Source organism: Oryzias latipes, chromosome 18 (genome assembly GCF_002234675.1).
Source record: "Oryzias latipes chromosome 18, ASM223467v1".
Lineage (NCBI taxonomy): Eukaryota > Metazoa > Chordata > Actinopteri > Beloniformes > Adrianichthyidae > Oryzias > Oryzias latipes.
The window spans coordinates 27,745,346-27,765,137 of NC_019876.2; the positions used below are offsets into that span (position 1 = coordinate 27,745,346).

A 19,792-nucleotide genomic window follows, 5' to 3' on the forward strand; every position below is an offset into this window, starting at 1 on the left:
TTTGTACTGGCAATAACAGTTGTTTACTTTAGATAACTGACAATGCAGTTTCTTTTTTGTTTTTTGATACATGTTTCAGGTGTCTTAATTTCTGGCAACTCTGAATTTTCTGAATACAGAATAGTTTAGTGATACCATCTCTCTGTGTGATTGCAAATCATTTGAAATGTCATATCAAGTACACTTTAACATCTAACCATTTGTTTAACAAACTATTTTGATGGGGAGTTTCAATAAGTTGCTTTAAAGTATAGGACATAATAAAAAGACTGTAGTTGTCTAATAGCTTTGAATTAGAAACATAACTCCTTAAAAAATCAAGTTGAAGTTATATTTAAGAGTTAAGAAGTTTCCTGCATGTGGTAAAATCATTCTAGAAATACACAATAAAAATGATAAATAATATCATTTTTGATCACTATTCATACCTGACTATAAATGACTGTCAGAAACGTCCTTAGGGATAAAAATAAAGCTGCTTAAAATCTTGAAATGGTCCTTTTCTAGTTTTATCCAACTGACTTTAGTCCAAATAAAAAAAAAACTATCTCAGCTCAGTGTTTACAGGTTTTCAGTTTTCAATTTCAATTTTCTTCATTTCAAACACAAAATTTGGGGTCACCACTTTACTCTTAAAATAAGATTTTTCAAGATTATCTTTTGTGAAGGGAGAACTATACGATTTTTAATTAAATGTTTTCCTTGTTTTTTGATAAAATCACATAGTAAATTTGGAAATTGACTTACTTTATTGGGTCAATACTCTGTCAACCTCAGACAAGACTAGTAGCTCATGCTCGCCTGTAATTGACTCCCAAGTGAAGTGTGTAGTATTGATGCCTTTGCCCATATCTAGATACATTCTGATATATTATTTATACCCATCATTAAGAGAGGTCTGACAATAAGAAAAGGCCACGAATGCAGAAATTCTCTCTAAACAATCAGACTCTGTCTTGACAATTCCCTGGTGAACACTGAGCCAACCATTAACTTTCATTAAATGCCCTATTAAGAATCTCTGCCTCCCTCTCCCTTTCTCACTCACTCCTTTCTTTGCTCCTTGTTTTGCTTCACTATCATGCTGGCTTTAATTAGGCAAGATTGAATCATTGCTGATCAGAAACACAAAGCAAAAGCAAACACACACATATTGCATGCGAATGCCTCTCAGGGTGTTTTGTGTTATTGACAGGGCGGGCCATTGGAAGATAGCAGGCAGAAACAGGGAATCTGATTGCTAATTAGAGAGGTGCTCCAATCAGCAGAAACACAACAAGATGACTGGTGCCATGAATTGGCATTGATGCTGTTTTTGCCTTAATTGCTGCTGCTAAATTTCAAGATGTAATAATCATGTTTTGGGCCTCATCTCTGTCTTGTGACTTGTTTTTAAAAGCAAATGATATAGGAAAAAATGGAGACAGCAAAGGCTGTAATTGTATGACGGTATGCAATTATGACAACAGGCCTCTTTAAAATGATTTCCACAGTTACAGGTGCCTAAATATATTTGTAAAGCCATGTTTCTTTTATCCTTACTCACTGAAGCTTTAAAAGAGAAACACTAACAAAGCCAAAACCACATTTTCAAGTTGTTCATCTACTTGGATCTTCACCCACAACCATCTCTACGGTTTACAGAGAATGGTCCTAAAATGAGTAATATCCAGTGACCGGCAGTTTTATGTGTGGAAATGTCCCTTTCATGTCCTGGTGTCTGCTGTCCTGGTGTCTACTATTTATGTCCTGTTGATGCCAGAGGTCAGAGGAGAATAGTCAGACTGGTTCCAGCTGATAGAAAGACAACAGGAACTCAAAGAACCACTGGTTCCAACCGAGGTCTGCAGAAGAACATCTCCGTCCAACCTGGAGGCAGATGGACTACAGCAGCAGAAGACCACACCGGGTACCACTGCTGTCAGCTAAGAACAGGAAACTGAGGCTACAATTCACACAGACTCACCAAAACTGGACCATAGAAGATGGAAAAACGTTGTCTGGTCTGATGAGTCTCCATTTCTGCTGCCACATTCAGATGGTAGGGTCAGAACAACATGAAAGCACGGATCCATCCTGTTTTCTATCAACGGTTCAGGCTGGTGGTGGTGGTGTCATGGTGGGAGGATATATTTATGGCAAACTTTGGGCCCCTTAGAACCAGTTGAGCATGGTTCCAAAGCCACAGCCTACCTGAGTATTGTTACTGACCATGTCTATCCCTGTCTGACCACAGTGTACCATCTTCTGATGCTCAATTAAGTGATATGTTCCACTAGAATCCCCTGCATCCATTCAAAAAATTATTCAGATGGCCCAGCCTTTAAAAGTGGCTGACTGTTACTGGCCGCCCAGATGGAGTAGTATGATATGGTCTGATAAAGTATTTAAGGCAGCAGGGGCCAGAGTATTTTATATGATTATGTACTATCTGTCCAGTCACAAACCCTTTCATCCCTGGTTGAAGGAGAGTATTAACATGTTGAAGATGGCATTTTCATCATTTTCCTGCCCCTTCTACCCACTTCTGCACATAGTGGGTCATTAGAAATTTTTAGATGGTGTTTACTACAGACCAGCGCCGTAAATAGACCATTGGAGACTGGTGTCTATTGTCAAACTCTGTGTTTCTTGGAAATCTAGGCCATTAGGAGACAACCTATATCATATATGAATGGATATATGAACAGAAATTGCAATGAGAGAACCTTTGCTAGTTTGCTTGTTTGATGTCTGACTTTTTTTTAAACTTTTTTTTTTTTGACCAAGGTCATCATTGTCATTCCTTTTACATGTGCTTTTATAAATGTTTTCTGAATCAACCTCGATGGAATAAAATTTATAGTAAGGTTACACTTTCTATGAGAAATATTTGACTGTCTTCAATTTTCAACATTTGCTTTGACTTGGCAGTGATTCCTTTCAAAATAAAAAAAAGTATAATCAACTGTGCACCACACTGAATGGCCTCCAGGAATGGATAAACAGTGAACATATACCTTGTTAGGACCGAGATGTTTCCAAGAAAATGGCTTGGTGATAATCTGGGCTGGAGTTGTGGAAAATAAGCTGTAAAATTAAATCATATCCCAGATCTTACCCCCAGGAATCACCCCGGTCAAAAGCGTTGATGAGAATGAAATGATGCTGGAAAAGGAAAATGGAAACTAATTTAATATTTTACAGCATCTTAAGCTCTTTGACTCACTTTCTCTTGAAATAAACACATGCATTTTTTTTAAAAGGCAGCAAGTCAGGTGCAAGACTTCACAAAAAGAGCTGCTTATTGTTGCTATTATTTTTTTAAGATCAAAAATAGTCCATTGAGAAAAAATCGTACAAATATTTCACTATAAATGTTAGAGCATTTATTGTACAGTAGCGATTACTGTATAGAAAGCAATTTAAGTCTTATTTCTGAAACACTTACATAAGAATCAATTTTGTCACACTTTCATGAAAATCACCTTTTAATTAACACATTTATTTCATTTAGTCTATTCACCCTCGTTTTTTGTTTTTTTACTCTGGCAACCTTGTTTTTACTAAATAAAGCAATAGTATCCTTCGCATTGATGATGCTTATTAAGATGAATACATGGTACACTGAGCCCCCCAACCCCTTTTCTTAACTTCTGAAGGCTTTGGGGGGAAAAGGAAAGCAGAACAGGCTGATAAACTGATTCAAGACCTTTGTACTCTCTGATGCATATTGCTGATGCGGCTATCATATGTGGGATTTGTTTGGGTCTTATTATGCAAATGGCGTCCTGCAGTGTCTTCAGTGAGTAGAATTACGCTTCCTCCTCCCTCTATGTCGTACCCAATCCCACAGGATGAGCAAAATGGAGCAGCATAACATAGATTATTGAATGCAGCAGACATGACAGTCTCTGTCTTTTTCTCTCCTGACATCAGATCTCAGACACAGCCTCGCGACCTCTGTATCAATGTTTTGTGCTCACAATTACTGGAGCTACAAATCTCTAAGGAAATACTGGTGTCTGAACTAAATACTAACAATACTCAAGTTTATCACAAAGTGTTTAAAATTTGGCTTCTCTGTGACAAACGTCCAAAATCATAGACTGATTAGTGAGCTTGTAGAGCAAAACTGTTGATACAATTTTTCTATGGGAATGCTGCGAGCAACAAGTCATTGTGAAGATTTATACAACCCAGTAGAAACTGATTTCTACTGGTCCTTTTGCAGTGTGGCTCTGTTGCAAAACTACAACATTCATTGATCAATCAGAGTGTTTACATGTCTGCGTCTGACACCTGCCTCTCCACCCCGCAACACAAGCAATACGCAATAGTTGTATTTTCAGTCCGTTGACGCATCAATGCCGAGGTAAAATTTTGCAAGAAGCCAGTACTCACACCTTATTAACAACTACAGTGCAGCGTAAGGACACGGCATAACATCACCATCTATACTTCAGGATTGGTTTTAAGATACTTTTAACAGTTTTTAAATGTCTTAACACTCTTACGTCTACTTATTTATCCAATATTTTAGTAAAGTATGAACCCTCGCAGACCCTGAGATCCCCTGGCACTGGTCTTTTAACCATTCTGACTGTAAAAACCAAAACCTACGGAGAAGCATCTTTTCAACACTATGGCCCTCCGGTTATGGAACAGTCTGCCAGAGGACCTGAGAGCCGCAAAGAGCATTGAAGTTTTTAAGAAAAAGGCTAAAGACACGTCTTTTTAACCTGGCTTTCTGTTAATTTTTTTTACTATTTTTATTTTTTTAAATGTTTTATTTTTGTGCTTGTTTATTTTAATTTTCATGCTTGTTTTTATATTATTTACTTTGGTTTTTTTTTAATGCAAAGCACTTCATGTTATACTTTTGTATATCATTTCCCTCACAAATACTCCACAGTGCATTCACCACATTCACGATCATGGTACGTTCCATTTTTGTGACATTGTGGCCGCATGAGCCTCAAAGAGCAAGACACACCTAAAATCCTCTTGAGTTCCTTTTCACGACCCTCCACAGGCCCGGACAACTCAAAAACTTGCACCTGTACAGTTCTAATCCCCGTATGGTTGCATGTGACTCAGGCCCTGATTTATACGCTTACCTCATACCTCTGTAAAAATATAAACAAACTGTAAACTCCTAGAGAAGTAAAAGTAGATCTTTGTATTATTTTTAATCTGTGGAAATGGTGGCAGTTATAGAAACAAAGGACTCCTCTACACTGGCTTAGACTTTCACCTGAGAGGGTTTTGCTTCAATAAAGCCCCCAGCATGTACTGTATATTTGGTAAGTAATTTATTTTTCCACCCCACAGTGGAACAGGTGCAGTGACCAAAAGCTACTCGATCCAACAAAATAATATTGCAAGAAAGAAGCTCCGCAAGACTCACTTGAATTGTGGTGTTGGTAGAACTGCAACATTTGGAACTTCCAGGTTTGCTTCACAGCCAGTGCATTTACACCGTAACGCTGTTCATCTCAACAGATGCATTGATTTTGAAGGTTGGTCACACAAGAGTGACTGTACAGAAAACTGTGACAGTTAAAAGCCTTTAAAAGCATTTGTATGACATAACAGAGAGAATGGCACTATTACCCTTCACCCCTACAAAAATGTAATGAGAGTGAAGGGAAACATTAAAATAGATCTGCATTACTAATAGATGAGCAGACTAAAATGTTTTGTTTCTATCTTAGGTGAAAATGCTAAATTATAGAAAACACTCAAGAGGACAAATACTGTTTTACAGCAGGCTCAATGGCCACATGGGCCACGTGGGAAAGGCACACATGCAATATTACACAAGACTTCCCAGGAGCTGAATCAGTGTAGAGTAGCTGCAGTCATGTTGAATTAACCTAAGGAGCATAAAACATGAGTCTGCTCTAAACGCCATGTTTCTGTGTCCTTAATCAGAGTTACAAAACATCTTTAGACCTGCTGCACAGCTGTTCACCTTGATCCTCTGTGTAATGAAGACCACCAGGCTTCAGCTCAGATGAAGAGGATCTCCCACGTGCATGATGGAAAGATAGAAAGCACCTCAAAATGCTGGGGAGGTTTCACCCCAGGTCCCTGAGACTGAAGAGCAGGAATGAAGGGATGAGGAAGGAAGGGGTTTATGGACTTTTAGGCATCAAAGCCGCCATATAGGATAAAAGTGGCCAGATTCTGGAGTACATTAGGAACATGGCCCCAAGCAATGGACTGCTAAGTGAATGCCTTAGGCAGCAAAAGCCCAGTGAGGAAGAGGAGAAGCAGAAGTTACCACCATGCAAGGATTAGCCCTTAATCGATGTAAAGGACAGAAAAACCCTTTCATGTTTAAAAACATGTATGAAAGCATGGAATCATTTTCAGCTGCCGATGAAATGCGATATACTTTACCACTAAGGCATGTTGAAATACAGCAAAAAAAAAAATGAGATCCTTTTAATTATTGAAATGACTCTACATGTATTTTATTAAGATAAAAAAACCAAACATCTGAAATGAAGCAGTTTGCTGGTTGTAGTACAATTAACTGTGACTGGGATCAAGTAGAAATAAGTCACAACAAGGGTCCATGTGTAACATGTCTTGCTTCACTAAAGAGACACGCGTGTGTGCTGCTTCCTCATGTGTTTTAGCTGACAAAGAGGAATGCCTTGAAGATTTTTGTTCGTCCAAAAACAAAGAAAAGGAAGGCCGAGAACAAGAAACCCATTTTTTCCCCATTTTCTCTGTGCAATTACAGATAAAGCTAGAAGAATTGGGTTTGTGTTTCTTTGAAAAAACGGCTAAAATAGTATTAAGAGAGGGCAGAGAAAATCAGAAAAGTGGCATACTGTTACTGGTTCTTTTGTTTAATTTGCAAAGCTTTGTGTGTGAAAACTCCAAGTGCGACACATGTAAGTGTGCGTGCAAGGACACACAAAATCAAGAGAGGAACAAGTGCGTGCACCAAAGTTTACAGCTCATTTTATGTAGAAAGAGACGTTCTCAACCTGTGCACAGTTAGACGTGCTGCTCTGGTGTTTGAGATGCACATGGGCTTTAGCGGGGGGTTTGTCGCTGAAAAACACAGAGAAATTAGACAAGGGAATTGAGAAGGGACACAGTCCTTTTCTCCCTCCCTGGACCTGTGGGGCAGGATTTTAAATTCTTACCACTAACAGTAAAATGCCTTAATCTATAGTCCCTGCTGCTTTCATTGTACAAAACAGAACCAGATTTCTTTTCTCACTTGATGTCATCAAACAAAAGCTCAAATAGTTAAAGAAACTTAAGAGTTCTTTTATGGGTTTTTTAGGAGAAAAGTGGGTTAAAGAATGTAATGTTTTAAAGATTGTTTCTGTAATTCAGTTTTAAACTACAGACGGCTTTTGGCATGTTTGCAATAAATAATGCATGTTTCTAAATTTTGGTTTATGATACAAAATCCCATATTTGGTTATTTCTGATTTGTCGCCTGCACATTCACATCTCCCGCTCCACCACATCCCAAAGGTTCTCTATTGGATTCTGGTGACTGTAGAGGTCATTCGAGTCCAGAGAACTCATTGTCACGTTCTAGAAACCAGTCTGAGATGATTCCAGCTTCATGATTCATGGAGCCTTATCCTGCTGGAAGTAGCATCAGAAGATGGTCCGACACAGCCAATATCAGAATGAGACCTCCTAACTACTCAAAATGTTAAGATGACACTTCCAAACATCTAACTTTCAAGACTCCAACGTACAATTGCATTTAGCTCAGATGCCACTTCTAGTTTACCAGCTGGCCTTCCACACTGCTCCAAACCCATAGATTTTACATCCTAATGGTCCACAAGGGCAAAGAATATTAACCATTGATTGCAGAGTATGATGTCACCCATAGAAAATGCCATACCTCTGGCTCCAACCAAACAAAGCCAATAACGTTGTGGCAATGATGAGAAGACACATCTTTGTGTGCCGGTGAACTTTGGCGCGCTGACATGCAACGCAAACCGCGGCCCAGCCCTTCACATCCTTACGCAACCCAGGCCACACAAAACGGGAACTAACCAGCTTTACAGACGCACGTACACCTGGGTGGGAGAGGGAGTGAACAGATTCAAAAATGCGCTGCCGCCACCCGGCAGGAACCACCGGCCGTGGCCGTCCTGTGGGAACGTCACACAAGAGAGTTAGACCTCCATCTTGCCACACAATCTCCTCAAGCTTGAGGCCCGAACTACCGGAGCGGAGGGCAAGAGTATCTGCATCACCAGGCTGCTCGGCGGCCATAGCAGAAAAATCCGTCCCAACAAGCACCGGGGAGACGAGTACGCGTGAGAGGCAGTCAGCAACGGTGTTGGACTTTCTGGCTACGTGACGTATGTCAGTCGTAAACTCAGAAATGGCTGCCAGATGGCGCTGTTGGCGCGCAGACCAAGGTTCACTCACCTTAGCCATGGCGAAGGTAAGTGGTTTATGATCCACATAGGCAACGAAAGAACGTCCTTCCAACTAAAAACGGAATAGTCGAGTTGCCAAATATAGAGAAAGCAACTCGCGGTCAAAAACACTATACTTGCGTTCCCGAGTCTGCAACTTGCGGCTAAAAAATGCAAGAGGCTGCCAAGCGCCCGCCACTCGCTGCTCTACCACAGCACCCACTGCTATGTCTGAAGCGTCAGTAGTCAGCGCGATGTCAGCATCTGGGTCTGGGTGTGCAAGGAGTGCAGCCTTTGCTAAGGCTGACTTAGCTCCGTCAAATGCAGCATCTGGGGTCTGGGGTCCAATCCACAGGGTCTGTGGCTTTCTTTGAACGCAAACTGTCATAAAGCGGTTGTAACAGGTGGGCAGCCCGGGGAATGAACCGGTTGTAAAAGTTCACCATCCCCAAGAACTCCTGTAGGGACTAAACCACTTCAGGACAGGGAAATTTTGCCACGGCCTGGACTTTGGTGGGAAGAGGAACCGCACCCTGCACTGAAATTCGATGGCCCAAAAAATCAATGGCTGACAAACCAAACTGGCATTTAGCTGGCTTAACAATCAAGCCGTGGGTTTCCAACCGCTGGAAAACTTCCTTTAGGTGCATGAGATGCTCTTCAGGGGAGGGGCTGGCCACCAAAATGTCGTTTAGATAGACGAACACGAACTCGAGACCGCGTAGCACCGAGTCCATTAACCTTTGAAAGGTTTTGGCTGCACCTTTTAGACCGAAGGGCATGCGCAGGAACTCAAAAAGCCCAAAAGGAGTGATCACTGCAGTCTTAGGCACGTATTCTGCCCGCACAGGAACCTGATGGTAACCGCGCACCAGGTCCACTTTGGAAAAAATTGAGGCGCCGCACAAACGAACCGAGAAATCCTGAATGTGGGGAATGGTATAACGGTCAGGTGTTGTAGCGTCGTTGAGACAGCGAAAATCCCCGCACGGGCGCCAGGAACCATCTGCCTTGGGCACCATGTGGGAGGGGCGACGCCCACGGGCTGTTAGAGCGCCTCACGGTACCCAGACTTTCCATGGTGGCAAACTCCTCCTTAGTGATGGAGAGTTTTGCTGCATCGAGGCGCCGTGCACGAGCAAAAACTGGCGGGCCCTTAGTGGGGATGAAATGCTCCACGCCGTGCTTAGCCACAGTGGAGGAAAAGGCGGGGGTGGTCAAGGATGGAAACTCAGCCAATAAACTCTGAAAAACGTCATCGCATGACAAAAAATGCGCGCGCATGACAGGCCCAGACCCCCCAGCTGCACATGGGACAGTGGCAAAAGTGATCGCGTCTATTAGTCTGCAGTTAGCCATGTCCACCAACAAACTATGTGCACACAAAAAATCTGCACCGATAATGGGAACAGAAACGGAGGCAACGACAAATTCCCAATTGAACTTACGTCCATGAAAACATACAGTTGTCCTTTTGGTCCCAAAAGTCCTAATAGCAGATCTGTTAGCCGCACACAGCGGCGGTCCACCGGTGGACATCTCTGAGCCGGAGGGGGGAACCAAACTCTTCTGAGCGCCAGAGTCCACCAAGAAACGACGTCCGGAGCAAGAGTCCGTAACAAAATTACGAAAACGCACATGGCGGGACACAGCGCCTTGCTTTCCTTCCGAACCTCTGATGGAAACGGCACAGGGAGGTCCCGCGGCGCGCGCCCACGCCGACTGCAGACACAGACACCGGATCGCCTCCGTCTCCTGCAGGTGGGCATCAGACGTCACGTGCTGCACGGCGAAACGCCTGGTAGCCAGCAGAACTCGGTCCGCTTCCTCAGCCAGTCCTCTGTAATCTCCCGCCGCCAGGCGAGGAGAGTTGGCCAAAGCGGGCGGCGGGAGCTGCCGCAAAAAAATGTGCGGGAAAAGAAAACCGCCCTTATCCGAGCCGAGCAGCGAGAGCATGCTGTCCATCAAGTCCACAGCCGAACTGTCTCCCAGGCCCGACATGCTGAGGATCTTCTCTGCTCTCTCCGAAGCAGACAGGCTGTATCTCCGCAGCAGAAGCTCCTTCAGAGCCGCGTACTTCTCCTGCGGGGACGGGCTGCGTAGCAGCGGCATTGCCCTGCGTGTGGACTGCTGATGCAGAGCAGCCACCACCAAGTAGTACCTGGCGTCATCCGTGTGCACCCCACGCAGATGAAAAAGGGCTTCAACATGCTGGAACCAGGAGGCGGGATCGCTCTGCCAGAACTCGGGCAGCTTCACGGCGGCGGCAGCTAGCATGGCTGGGACCCGCGCGCGGGAGATGGCGAGGTCACTGAAGATGACGTAGAAACTAGCGAGTCTGCTGGTTCTGACATTATTCACAATTGGGGTCACCAATGTGGCAATGAATGAGAAGACGTTCAAAGTCACAACAAGTGCTTTTTTTCCGGAAAAGTCTTTAGAGACTGTCTGAATTCTTGATATGACACAGCCAATATCAGAATGAGACCTCCTAACTACTCAAAATGTTAAGATGACACTTCCAAACATCTAACTTTCAAGACTCCAACGTACAATTGCAGTTAGCTCAGATGCCACTTCTAGTTTACCAGCTGGCCTTCCACACTGCAGCTATGGTTCCAAACCCACAAATTTTACATCCTAATGGTCCACAAGGGCAAAGAATATTAACCATTTATTGCAGAGTATGACGTCACCCATAGAAATTGCCATACCTCTGGCTCCAACCAAACAAAGCCAATTACGTTGTGGCAATGATGAGAAGACACGTCTTGACTTCGATACGTGAAGCTTTATTCACTCATATGCCAACTACCGAGATAAAGCGGGCAAATCATCTTATATATGAACACTGAATCACACCACGCCCATAGCAACTGCAAAGCCTGTTGGGTGTGAAGCCCAGAGGCAAGGATAACCCCACAACGTTGCAATTTTTTTTGCTCTATTTCACCATTTTACAGCCAGACAACATCAGTAAGCAGTGATTGGTCCAAAATCTGTCAGTCAAATGTTTCAAATGTTTTGTGTGTGAGGCAGAAGCCACTAAATATATTGAGGCATTTGATTGGCCAGTTTACAACTTGAATAATTTGAAAAAAAAAAGAAAAAAAAAATCAGAGTCAGAATGGTTATTCTGAATCTGTAAATAGAATAACAGCTGTTTATTTCTCTTTCAAAGTCTAAGGGATTTTGCCTTCCCAGAGCCAGCAGTACTTCCTGTTTGGAAACCTAGGGGGGAGGGGTCACTCAGTCTGGTTCTCATAAATGGTTCTCTATATGGTCTATGACAGTGTTTATCAACCAGTGTGCCGCGGCACACTAGTGTGCCGTGGGAAATGGTCAAGTGTGCCGTGGGAAATTGCCCTCATTAACTGATCTAAAAACATTTCCCATCTCCAGGATGTCAGCTCTCTGTTCATCCAAAAAGGCCCTGATAAAACACTGAGGAGTTAGGACTATAAGATCGTAAAATACTTTTTCTTTGCGTTTATTTTATTAAAGACATTTTGATAAGAATGACGTTACCACGATTCAGCTGCAGCTTCGGCTGTATTTTGGAAAAGTCCCGCCCCTTCAACTGTCTCCACCAATCATTCTTGGGGGGCTTAATCACATGTCATCAGTCTGACCAATCAGAAGTGCTTAAAGTCTTCACTTCCTTGTCCCGATTTAGCTCGTAAAGTCGCTCAGTTCTAACAAAAATACCAGCTAAAGCTCGTCTTTAGCGGTGAAGCTTTCCACAGAATCCGGTATCAGACCGTGGAACAAGTGAACAAAACAATGAAGCTCAGAGACGCGATCTTCGGCCGTTTTATGCACTACATCTCCCATGATGCATTGGGTTGTGAGAGTGACAGCGCACAAGGAGATCTGTTGTTAAACGTCTTGAAACCAACGAACACACAACAAACTGTTTTTAAATCTTCTAACTTAACTTTTATTGCATCTTTTAGAAAAAAACAGCTGCAGTTTCCAGCTTTTTCTGCAACAATTATCTCAAAAATGCATGTGAGACTGTGGAGGGAGGGGCTGTAGATCAAAACAGACTATGAGTTTCATCTTGTGTTTTTTAATTTTTGGATGCTGGTGTGCCTCGGGGTATTTTTTTTATGGTTAAAGTGTGCCGTGGCTCAGAAAAGTTTGAAAAACACTGGTCTATGATATTAAATCACAGTGGTAAAGATTACAGTGAGATATAACTTTGGAGTATACGGGAGAGAATAACCACATTTATGAGAGAGAAAGTCACCTGAAAAAAGTAAAATAAAAACAGCACAACAACAAAACACACTGGAAAGTTGTTTACTTTAGAAATTCATATTGATTAACTTATAATTGGCTTGGATTCAGGTCTTATCAAGACACGTTTTGACAAAGAATGAGGTTTTGTTTATTTCTTGCTTCACTTCTGGGCTTGTGTGTCTTTCGCGTTTTCTTTTTCTTTTTATGAATTACTAGAATTATATTTGTCTTTTTTTTACACAACGATTATATTTTATTCTGCTAGGTTTGATGTATCTTGCTTTTTGTGTAGCACCCAGAATACACCTCAATAATGAATTTTTTTGAGTAAGTTTTTCAGGATTGTGAATACTCTGGAATGAACATTATAGTTGATTGATCTTAGCAAAGAGATGACCAAAGAGCCTCTTTTACCTCTGTCAGCATAAAACGATTGAAGACCTTTGGAAACAAAATTCCAAATACACAAAACGGCTCAAACGCAAACTGACGAAGATCCATTGAGAAGGACATCAATCCACAAGCAGCATCCCGTAGCATGAGACAAAGAAGCCAATGACAGAAGAGAACAATCATTTTCTGTAAAGTGGAAACTCCCGCATTGTTACCTTTGAGGTCCAGGTTCCGAGCGCCGTTGGAGTGCTGAGTCACGGTGCGTGAGTCGATCTTAAGCATGTGCACGTTGTTGGCATCCCGGGACACCACCACGTTGTGCCACTGGTTATCATTCAGCGGTTTGTCTGAGTTCCCCTTCATCAGAGACGGGCCGTTTCCAAGATCGAAGACATAATGAACGAATCTGGAAAGAACAACAATGAGTTTGTGATGAATGGACTCTTTCACTGTAACTGCCACCTGCAGCTTAATCCTAGCACATTTTACTTACAGGACAAACACAACAAGAGGGTACAATCACTGAAACTTGGCTTCCCACTTCTTAAATGTCTAAATCTTCTTTGCAGATGAGCCTATAGACTGAGTTTGGGTTTTTTGTTGTCTGCTTCCTCACCGGGTTGACATGTAGAAAAATCCTCCACCTTCTGTGCTTACAGCCAGGAGAGGTGGCACCCGTCTCTCTTTTGGAGAAAATTGGCTGTTCTTTGTGTTTTGGATTAAAACTAATGTGGCAGGTTTATTCAGAGGCGTTTTCCTGAAATGTGTGTCCAGCTATTTGTGTTGCTGCGTGTCTTTGTGTGGAAAAAACAGCTTACAGCTTTGCATTGTGAACATGTTAAATGCAGAGGACCAGAGAAAGACATGTGGAGCAGCAAACGTCGCCTTATGTAATAATCAAAGCCCTGCGTGCTCAAACAGATCACCTCATCGCTTCCTTTCAGAGCGAGGAGTTTGATTCTTAGGTAAAATTACAGCAAATACATTGGAAATCAATGCAATTAATTCACAATTATTTCACAATAAATCAAAGGACAAAATTTAAATAAATAACAGAAACTGAGTTCACCAAGCAGCCACTCTAAATGTCTCTATTTTTGAATGATACACTTTTTACCAAAATAAAAGACTCAGGTAAATCCAGCCATTTCAAATTCAGAAAACTCATCAAAAGATTTAAAAATAGACGTTTTAACGGGATATTATGGTTCTTAAAGAACAAAATGTTAGACAAAGTCATCTCTGTTTTCTCTGCGTTCAGCTGGTGCCGGTCTCTATGGAAACAAAATTTACTCTGTAACATCAGACAGCAGGTTTTTAACGGCATCTGGAGCAAATGAAACAGCTAAAATAGCTCTAAATTACTGCAAATGAAGCCAAATAAAACAAAACAAAGAAACATGCAGGCTATTATAATGTTGTAAGAAAACCTCGTTAACTGCTTTTTACACATTAGGATGTGGTTGGCTGACGCTTCTGCGGCTAAATCAGGACAAAACAGGGCTTTAAATTGTTGCTCCTGAGGCTCTCAGTAGAAACATCTCTATATGTGTCAACATTAGGAACCTCAGGGTGATGCTGGATGCAGATCTAGCTTTGAAGCCCACATAAACAGCATAGCAAATTCAGCATTTTATCATCAACCCTTTCTCTGCAACACAGATATATTATTAATTCATGCATTTATTACATCCAGGATTGATTTTTGCAATGCCCTTCTTGCTGGTCAAACAAACAAGGAGACAGAAAAACTACGCCTCGATCAGAAGCAGTAAGAAGGACTGAATACCGCCAGTTTTGAAGTATCTGCACTGGCTCCCAGCTTTAGGATCAATTTTTAGAGTCTTTAATTGGCTTTGAAATGCTTTAATAGTCTGAGGTCTTCTTACTTAACCGAATTACTTTTCCCCTATGAACCTCCCAGAGCCCCTCAGATCCTCAGGTGCAGGTCTGCACCTGAGGATCATAGGAGGGTCAGCTGAGGATCATCTAAGGATCAAGAGTCAGAGAGTTCAAGAGTCAGAAAAAAAGGAAAACAAAAATCCAGCAAGGCCTTGTTCCTGTGAGCCATGACTGTGAGACAGACAGCCTACCTAAGGAGCTGTGGACTTCATCTACCTTAAAGATTTTTAAAAAGAAGCCAAAGACTTACCTTTTTAATCTTGCATTTCATTAAAATTGTTGTTCTAATGAATCAATACAACCTTCCTAGTTATTTACCTTAATCAGTGTTGTCATTCAAAAAAATGCATCCATCTTTTTGTTGCTATTTATTTGTTTAATAGTCTAAAACAAATATGAATTAAAACAGTACTTTGATTGACCAATTTAAGAAAAAAAATTATTGTTTATGAGCAATTAGGTAAAATATTAACTATTGCCAATATTGTACAATCTTTATTACCAAATATTCTTTAATCGTAGTTGTATTTTACAATAGTTTTTATAATAATTCAACTCCAAAATTTTCTGCACACCATTTCTTTCTTTTTATTTTACTTTCTAAATTGTGTGTGCATATTTTATTTTTCGTTTTTACACGGGTCCTGGCAAGCGCTTTGGTATACAACAATATTTATTAAATAGAACTGAAGGAAAATGATTGTAGAGAAACCAACCCTTTCACCAGTTCCACGACTATAAAGTCACTCCCGTCTCCAGAGTTGAAGAGTATCAGGCCATCCGGCGTGGTGGTTTTGAACTGGAAGAAGAGGTGCATGGAGGCGTAGGCTTGCAGCGTAGCCAGCGCCAAGTAGCTGCTCTTCGTTCGAAACGTCACTGGATCTGCGATGATGTGACGCATGCCGAAGCGGGCATTCAGCTCGCAGTAAGATATGTCCCCGTTTTTACACTGGTCCAAGTATGGAACCCCATTGAAGGTCAAGCCCTGGAGATGGCCAATGAAGTTCGACGGCACCACGGAGATAAAACGGCGCTCGGTCATGATGCCCGTCTCGATGTTGTGGAACTCGAGCCGTGTGTGGGCACCAGTCATTTGGCCTGCAAACAGGAGAAAACGGAGAGCTTGACTCACCTGGAACACATCACTTTGACTACATTTAGCCTGAAAGAGTAATTATCACAGTTGGACTTGGTACTCATACCATTGATATACGATATACGTTTTAACTGGATACTTCCTGGCGTTCCAATCAGGAAGTACCTGCTAGCTCCAAGAAGCCAAAATCCCATCGACTTCTACTGACGAAAATGGCCGCTATTTGTCAGTCATTCTATTTTTCAGAATAAGTATTCTTGCTCTGACACATTTTGTTAACATGTTTTTGATATCATATATTTAGATAAGATATACGTTTTAAAGCATTTTTTTTCATTAGTGCAGTTAATCAAGTTATAAACTGATCCGATATTTTTAATAAATTTATGTTGTGGCTGCTGGCCCCCCATGTTGAACTTTCAAAATGTTTGACAGATTCTCCCAAACCGCTGTAGGAGTGTGCCCTTTCAACAAGCTCACTCCTGATTGACTAGAGTGGTTGCCATAGAAACGTCGACTCAATCACTACTTTCTGATGTCTGGTTCCATCATGGTGATGTCTGCATTGTGTGACAACAGCGACTAAATTGAATCCATCTGGTTGGAACTAAAAATAAACCGTTTTCTTTGGGTGACATCAAACTCGCTCGGTCCAGTTCTCATATACAGTCAATGAATAAAACATGGCAAAGTATAGCTTTCTAAGTGACAAAGTTAGTACATATTCATACACATGGTTTGTCCTGAAATAACTGACTCATTTACAATGATATTTCATGATAAAATATATGATTAGTGTTTATTAAATGTATCCCTGCATGACCAAACAGCAGGTGTGGGGTGCAGAGGTTTATGGCACTGGTTCAGCTAACGATAGGCAGCTTTTATGCAGCTACTGTGAAGTAAATTATACAATCATAATGCAGAAAATCTCCTATTAATGCTCCACACTACAATGCTTTTACCGTGTTTATGGGGAGATGTGGAGTAATTCGATTTCTAAGCGTCTAATTAAAATGCCTTTTCCAGTCCAGCCAGTTCTGATACTCCCTCCTTGGAGATTGTTCTCTTCCTTTTTCCACACATGATCCAGTTCGTGAACCAGCCAGGACCACACAGGGTTATCCCTTGCTTCTGGCCTCAGCATGCCCACTCGTTTTCAATCATGCAGCTCACACCTTTTTTTCGCCTCTTCCTCATTCTTTTCCCTGCGTCCTTCCAACGTTTCGCCCGAGGTCACAGTACTGAGTGCCTGCGACTCCATCTCATCTCTCGACCTTTCATCCCTATGTTGCTATTTTCTTTGCAGTCGGCAGAGCCTCTTCTCTTGAAGGCTTTTCACAGCAACGTACAGTCAGGACCATAAATATTTGGACAGAGACACATTCTTTCTAATTTAGTTTCTGTACATTACCACAGTTAATTTTAAATAAAACAACTCAGATGCCATTGAAGTGCAGACTTTCAGCTTTTATTCCATGGGTTGAACAAAAACATTGCATACAAATGTGAAAAACTAAAGCATTTTTTAAACACAATCCCTTCATTTCATGGGCTCTTAAGTAATTGGACAAATGAAATAACTGAAAACAAAATGGTCATTCCTAATATTTGGTTGAAAACCCTTTCAATCAGACAACTCATGCAGTAAAAATTATTTATCTTCACATTCTTTTCGTTTGGCACAAGGCTCCGTACAATTCCATGAGATAAGATTTCCATAAAACCTTTGGGTAATAACTACCCCTAACGGAGCTCACAGGTGGAAGCCGGGGAGGAGGGTGGGGCTACCAACGCAGCGCTTGCGGTAAAGGAGGAGAGTGAACAACTGCACACCTGGACTTAAATAGGACGCTGAACAGGTGAGTTGATTAACTGAACCGCCTTAGGGGAGTAACCAAGTAAAACACTGTTAGAGTAAACTGCCTAAAAGGCGATCAAGGTCGCTCATTTGTTGGCAATGACAGCCTGAAGTCTTGGACTCATGGACATCACCAGATGCTGGGTTTTCTCCTCCTGAATGCTCTGCCAGGCTTTTACTGCAGCGACTTTCAGTAGCTGTTTGTTTGTGGGCCTTTCTGTCTGAAGTTTAGTCTTCAACAAGTGAAATGCTGCTCAATTGGGTTAAGATCAGGTGACTGACTTGGCCATTCAAGAATATTCCACTTCTTTGCTTTAATAAACTCCTGAGTTGCTTTGGCTGTATGTTTTGGGTCGTTGTCCATCTGTATTATGAATCAGTTTGGCTGCATTCATCTGGATCTGCGCAGACAGTCTGTCTCTGAACACCTCAGAATTCATTGGGCTGCTTCTGTCCTGTGTCACGTCATCAATAAACACTAGTGTCCCAGTGCCACTAGCAGCCATGCACGCCCAGACCATCACACTGCCTCCACCGTGTTTTACTGATGATGCAGTGTGCTTTGGATCAGGAGCTTCTCTACGCCTTCTCCAGACTTTTCTCTTGCCATCATTCTGGTAGAGGTTGATTTTGGTGTCATCTGTCCAAAGAATGTTTTTCCAGAACTGTGCTGGCTTGTTTTTGTTCAACCCATGGAATAAAAGCTGAAAGTCTGCACTTCAATAGCATCAGAGTTGTTTTATTTAAAATTAACTGTGGTAATGTACAGAAACTAAATTAGAAAGAATGTGTCTCTGTCCAAATATTTATGGTCCTGACTGTACATTATAGGATGCATGTTTGAGTGAAAAGCTCAATATAATTTGCATTTACCTGATTTTTTTCACTCATTAAAGTCTTTCTGTGACGGTTTTTTTGTTCCTGGCAGTTTTATTTTTTAAATGATTCATTTTGATGTAGGTGTGTGACGAATTCTAAAAACATTCAGATCCATTTTAGGCTTTGTCAGTAAATGCACGTTTATTTTCTTGAACACAAATTACCTTCCACTGTGACGTTATCCACGGAGAGCTGAAGGCTCTTGCCTCTTCGCACCACCTTCACCGTGTGCCACTCGTTGTCATTTAGCTTCTGACCCGCAAACAAGGTCTCAGGTCCTTTGCCTGTGGAAGGAGACACTCAAATGATTAGAAGGTACAAGAGGGATCATGCGTGCGCCCACCCATACATGCTTCTCCAACACGCCTCCAAATGGATCAACCATTGTCTTGGGAAAGGAGACAAAGAAAACCTGAATGTTTGCAAAACACAACAGCATTTCTATGCTGCAAATAAAGGATTTGATTTGAAAGAAAATGAACTGTTTTAAGACCTAAATAAGGACCAAAAACCGCAGACGCTCTGCTATAAAAATCATGTTTGTTCCTTCAGAAAAGCATTTTCTTGTTCTACTTCACCCAACAGGAGAGTCTTTTTAAGAGCCCCGTAAGTGGAGGAGACAGTTTAACTGCTCATTCCTAAAACCACTTTCCTCCAGAATGCCCTCTTTCCACTTCTCTAGTCCCAATTCCCTCCTTCTAGCCCCCCCCATGTGATAGTGTCTCACTGGAGGAGACAACTCATCGTAAAAACATATGGCGCTGCATTGAGACTCATAGAAGAAGTATCTGCATGGTACAACAACCAAACGAACAGAAAAACAAATCTGTTTGAGCAAAATAAATGCAGCTGTTACTGAGGATACTCCAAGACATTTGTAGTTTTTAATGGAATCCAGTATTATGAATGTAGCCAAACTAAGAGTGAAAATCTGCAATGATAAAGAAAAAATCAAGAGTGAGATGAAGAAGATGGTGTCACATGGGCAGTTGTGCAAACAACTGCAAACTAAAG

At 41.7% G+C, this 19,792-nt stretch overlaps 1 protein-coding gene across 7 annotated transcripts in view; it reads right to left on the reverse strand.

The window, feature by feature from the left end:
* Positions 1–19,792, reverse strand: part of LOC101166255 (neurexin-2) — an 806,741-nt gene that overhangs the window by 359,274 nt on the left and 427,675 nt on the right. For all 7 annotated transcript variants that reach the window (XM_023965856.1, XM_023965855.1, XM_023965854.1 and 4 more), the window contains 3 exons: positions 18,943–19,062; positions 15,659–16,040; positions 13,256–13,446 (listed from right to left, as the gene is read on the reverse strand). In XM_023965856.1, coding sequence (XP_023821624.1) covers positions 13,256–13,446; positions 15,659–16,040; positions 18,943–19,062 — 693 coding nt within the window. The remainder of the gene's footprint in view (positions 1–13,255; positions 13,447–15,658; positions 16,041–18,942; positions 19,063–19,792) is intronic.